The sequence below is a fragment of the Leptodactylus fuscus genome, unplaced genomic scaffold, assembly GCF_031893055.1.
Source record: "Leptodactylus fuscus isolate aLepFus1 unplaced genomic scaffold, aLepFus1.hap2 HAP2_SCAFFOLD_589, whole genome shotgun sequence".
In the NCBI taxonomy this organism is placed as follows: domain Eukaryota; kingdom Metazoa; phylum Chordata; class Amphibia; order Anura; family Leptodactylidae; genus Leptodactylus; species Leptodactylus fuscus.
In genome coordinates, this window is record NW_027440620.1 from 57,775 (window position 1) to 62,774 (window position 5,000).

Here is a 5,000-nt window from a genome sequence, read left to right on the forward strand (position 1 = left end):
GCTTCTGGGCCCCAATACAAAATATGTGATGGCCCCAATATGTGCAGTCTATTATCCCGGTGTCTTCGGACCCCTCAGTATCCAGGGCGATGGCTACGCCCCTGGTCTTAGTATATCCCTCTAGTGGTCAGATTTATCTTCTGATACATGGCTCCAAATCTCCTCCACTGCCTGCACCTACAGCGAGGGGACCATCAGAGCTGACATGGGGGGCCATAGTATAGAGTCAAGGAAGGATTCTGTAGCACCAAAGGGGGGGGAACGATAGGAAGCTTGGTGGAGAGAAGTCATCATGGTGGCGCAGATAGAGAAGGAAATGTCCAGGTGAGAGGCGGCCGCTGCTTGTGCAGGGGCTTTTGGATCAGGCCCCCGACGTGGCCCCCAAACATTCAATGCAAATGACAAGTGGGACTGGTTTTATATTTTGTCTTGGGGTTGGCGGCCGTATCCACAGGTATCAGAACATACAATAGGCAAAGTTCACAGTCCGGCTGGTGGTAACACCGTACCTTGTTTACACACCGCCCCTTTAAGACCACCTCTGAATTTGTAGTTCTGAACCGTTCAGGCAATGCGTTGCAAGTCCGGAGAACAGGCCACAGGATTCTGGTTATACAAGTCAACTGGTGTGGCCGGGTCCATGGACCATTTAAAGGGTCGGTCATTGATTTCTAGCACCGTGCGCTCCAACAGGTGGCGCTGGAGGCCAAACTTACATGGCAATGCCCAAGTGGAAACCTCCGATCCCCACTGACGTGGCCCTACACCCCACTACATATACAGGGGGTGACCTACCCTATACAGTATACAGCCCTGTACCTGGGGGGGGGGGGGGGCTCCGGGAGTCCTAGGACTCGGCTTTAATTGGACAGGTTTTCTAGTTTTTAGCTCAAAACAACGATCTTAGTTGCCCATAGCAACCAATCCTAGGCAATAGTAACCAATCTTAGCCGATAGTAACGAATCATAGTCTGTAGCAACCAATCAGAGTCCAGAATTCATTTTTCAGGAACAGAATACAAAACGAAAGCTGCAATTGATTGGTTGGACTGAAATTGGCTGCTGTGGGCTGCGATTGGCTGCTCAACAATAGTATTTGTAGAATACATCAGCGGCATAGGAAGGCGTGTAACTGGCTGAACACCAACACCACGCATCGAAGCTTCAAAGCGTTTAACCCCTTGGTGTTCGGCCGCTTACACGCATTCCTATGCCGGCGAGGTATCTGATGAATACTATTCGCTCAACACTAGTTATAACGATATTACGCCAGGTGGTTTCTGATTGGGTATGACCTTTGACCTTTCAGGTTATGAATCTGCCCAGTAACGGGGAAGGGGGGCATTAATGAATAACATAGCCAATGGCCTGGCGGTATGGGGTATAATGAGGTGGGTTTTTAAGGCCTAGTTCACACGGAGTTTTTTGGTCAGGGTTTTGAGGCCGTAAACGCCTCAAAACCCGGACCAAAAAGACGGCTCCCATTGAAATCAATGGGAGCTGCGCAGGAGCTTTTTCCGGGAGCCGTTTCTTCCGCCTACCGGAAAAAAGAAGCAAGGTGTTCATTCTTCGGCCGAGTCGCCTCGCGAGTCAACCTGAAGACACACCCTCTTCCGGACTCGGGCCATTCATTGAGCCTGATCCGGAGGCGGGTGTGCAGCTGGAAGCCGGTGCCGTGCACCGGCTTTCAGTTCCGCAACACGTTTTATGGATCGGAACCTGAGGCAGCCTCCGCCTCAAGTTCTGATCCAAAAAACTCCGTGTGAACTAGGCCTAAAGGAGGTCACTCACTGAGGCGCAACACCTCCCCAGCCAATCACTCGCTGCGGCCCGTCACCTCCTCAGCCAATCACAGGCCCGTCACTTCCCCAGCCAATCACTCGCTGCGGCCCGTCACCTCCCCAACCAATTACTCGCTGCGGCCCGTCACCTCCCCAGCCAATCACTCGCTGAGCCCCGTCACCTCCCCAGCCAATCACAGGCTCGTCACCTTCCCAGCCAATCACTCGTTGTTTATGACTAGATTACCATTGACGTGGATTGGGAAGACTAAGGTTCTGGAACGTTTTGGTTCCTTAATGGTTAATGTACGGAATTCTAGAACGGTTTGTTAATAAAGTTGGGCAGAAATGAGATTTACAATCCTAGTGTCATTTCCAGACCTGATATGGCGGAGAGCGCACGGCCCGCACCACAGAGCGCCCAAATCTACATGAGAGGCCAAAATACCCGAAAATGGGCGCAGACATTTCCCAAAGGAAGAATCCACAGAGAAGCTTTCCCGCTGTGCAGAATGTTCTAGAGGGTTCGGAGAGGTCTTGGTATGGGGGTGATTTTCTTGGCACAGGTTGGTGGGGGGAGTTTGGGGTCTCCATTGTGGCACAGATTTGGCGAGGTGGATGACTGGCGTGTCTGGCACTGGACATGGGTCGTGCTCGCTCACTTGATGCCACTACCTGTAACAGAAGGGAAAACATCCCATGAAAGATTTCTGATCCTCCTAAAACATGTAAGACATTGACTATCTCTAGCCCCTTATGGAATATGATGAATGCGAGACCCTCCTCATACCCATCTCCAAAATGGGACCCCCAAACCCTGGACTGAGACTGAGCTGCAATACCAAGTACAGCCACTATATAGTAGACGGCGCTGTGCTCGGTATTTAGTCAGTCATGAGGCCATGGCGCTCATCCAAAGGCCGCGGCTTCTTCAGCCAGCAGATGGTTGGACTTGACGTAAGTCCCGACCCTTTCGGAGTGTAGGACGGAGACGACCCTTAATGAAGACTCCGGTTGTCTGATCTGCTCTTGGTATAATGTCGCCTACAGCTTTAGACTTATCTACTCTTCACATCAACAACCTGCTGACCATGACCACACGTGGCCCGGCACCCAACCATGATGAGGTACAAGTGACTTACAGCTCCGTGTCCCCCATGGCCATGGGTCTCTCCAGTGCTTGTCTCCTCCTATGAATGCCATCGAGGATTTTCTTGCGAGGTCCGAGTGGGATTCGTATTCCTTTGAGGTCATGGTCTGAGCAGAGCGTCAGAGCCGCCAGGTCAATCTTCTCATCCTGTAGGACGGAGACCAGCTCGGACATCTGTAGCGAGGCCAGGAACGTCTCCAATGGAGAGGTGTCAGGCTCCTCCTCGTCATCTAGTCCTAGTTCTTCGTCTTCCCATGGCAGCTCCTGCTCGTTTCTGGCCTCCAGACTGCTGGCACTGCCAATGCTGTCATCTAGACTGGACGAGCGTTTTAGCCGACTGCGTAGCTTCACCTCTCCGCCCTCCACCCCGACCCCATTGTCTTCCTGCCTTCCCATTCCAAACAGCCCACTGGAGAGATAGTTCCTCCTAAATACCATGGTGCCAAGGCCTGGCCTGGTAAACAAGGAGTCGTGTCCAGAGTCGGTGCTGACCTCTGAGTGGGCCGAGTCCACATGAAGCCCGGGGTCACTCACAGCTCTGGACATGGAATCGTCTTCATGTGAGAACATATCGCGAAGGTGTTGGCGTCCTCTGTGCGGGGGCTGGCGTAGGTCCCCTGCTTCACAAACATGACGTCGTTCCCCAGCTGCAGTCCCGACAGCGAGCGGACACTTTTCCGACCGTCTTCGTAGATCTTAAAAGTCCCGTCATTCTGTTTCCTTCTCTCTCAGCTTCTTCTGCATCTTTGTTTTGCCCTTTGTGGTGCCTGCGGCATGGGAGTATGGCATGGTGGCAAGCAATGTGGCACTCGGGAAGCGTTGGCTTACGGAGCTGAGGAAAGAAGGCAATGGTCAGCATGTTACCAAAAATCTTAGGCAGGACTAAGTTAGTGGGGGAGGGGTCGTCTATTATCTTTCACCATATTTCACCTGCTTATTATCCATAAGAAAGGATTCCTTAAAGGGGTTTTCCTTCAGATTGGAGGGGAATACAAAGCCCCTACTGGTCACACGGCCACACTACAGCTCAGTCCTATCACTGAACCACAATACCAAGCACAGTCCCTACACAGTGTACAGCTCCATGCTGGGTATATAGTGACTAGTCTGACTCCCTTATATAATATGCCCACCCCGCACCCCAGTGATCGACACCTACAGATCTAACATTAAGGGAGTAATTAAAGGGAATGTTCAGAAATCGACTTTCACCACAGTTCACGAGTCTCGCATATCTCACGTATCTCACACCTGTGACCAATTTGGGGTCTGAATGATCAGCATGGTGGAGGACAACAAAACCAGTATGGCACTGAAGACCTCCAGCACACACTCGCCCTGTATGTACAGGTTACAGTAGGGGGCGCCCTTGTGCCTCCACTGCTGCATTACATACAAGACTGCAGGTCCTGAATACCCCGGGACGTCGTCACGACCTACAAGGCAATATATTGTGGTACCTGGAGAAGCTGGAGAAGACTCATGGTATCAGAATGGTCGGACATCTCCTTGCGGTATCGGCCGCTCCATGCGCTCGTGGTGCCTGCGTTGCAGTTTCGCACAGTCACGGATACGTTTCTCCGACTCTCGAAAACGCTCGGTCCTTCAGTTTAGACACCAGTTTGGGATTTAAAACCGTTTTGCTTGGCTGCAATGGAACTCAGATAAGCGCACACACTCCATGTGGCCCTTGGTGGCCGCCCATGTCCAGGGGGGGTGTGATAGTCATTATCCAGGCACCAGATATTGGCCCCAAAGGACACTAAAAAGGACAGGCAATTGAGATGACCATTGGCAGCAGACAGGGTGCAGAGGAGTGTTACCCCAAATGTCACATTTATCTGGATCTCCCCTAAAAGAAAGAAGAGACTAAAGGGTTAATACAGATTATATAAGACATTATACATCTGTAAGGTAAGACTTCATAGGAGGATGGAGGAGGAGGAGGAAGAACCAAGAAGAGGATGGAGGAGGAGGAGGAAGAACCAAGAAGAGGATGGAGGAGGAGGAGGAAGAACCAAGAATTAGAGGAGGATGGAGGAGGAGGAGGAGGAGGAAGAACCAAGAAG

General features: G+C 51.6%; 1 protein-coding gene across 1 annotated transcript; it reads right to left on the minus strand.

Annotated features, from left to right (window-relative positions):
* Positions 1–2,919: 2,919 nt before the first annotated feature.
* USH1G (USH1 protein network component sans) lies at positions 2,920–4,783 on the minus strand (the record flags this gene model as incomplete). Its single annotated transcript, XM_075261898.1, is given in 11 exon segments — positions 2,920–3,527; positions 3,530–3,659; positions 3,661–3,763; positions 4,392–4,408; positions 4,410–4,451; positions 4,453–4,524; positions 4,526–4,564; positions 4,566–4,598; positions 4,600–4,644; positions 4,647–4,736; positions 4,738–4,783. Coding segments are annotated over 11 exon segments (1,225 nt in total), but the record flags the coding sequence as incomplete, so codon positions are not given.
* Between the last annotated feature and the right edge of the window lie 217 nt (positions 4,784–5,000).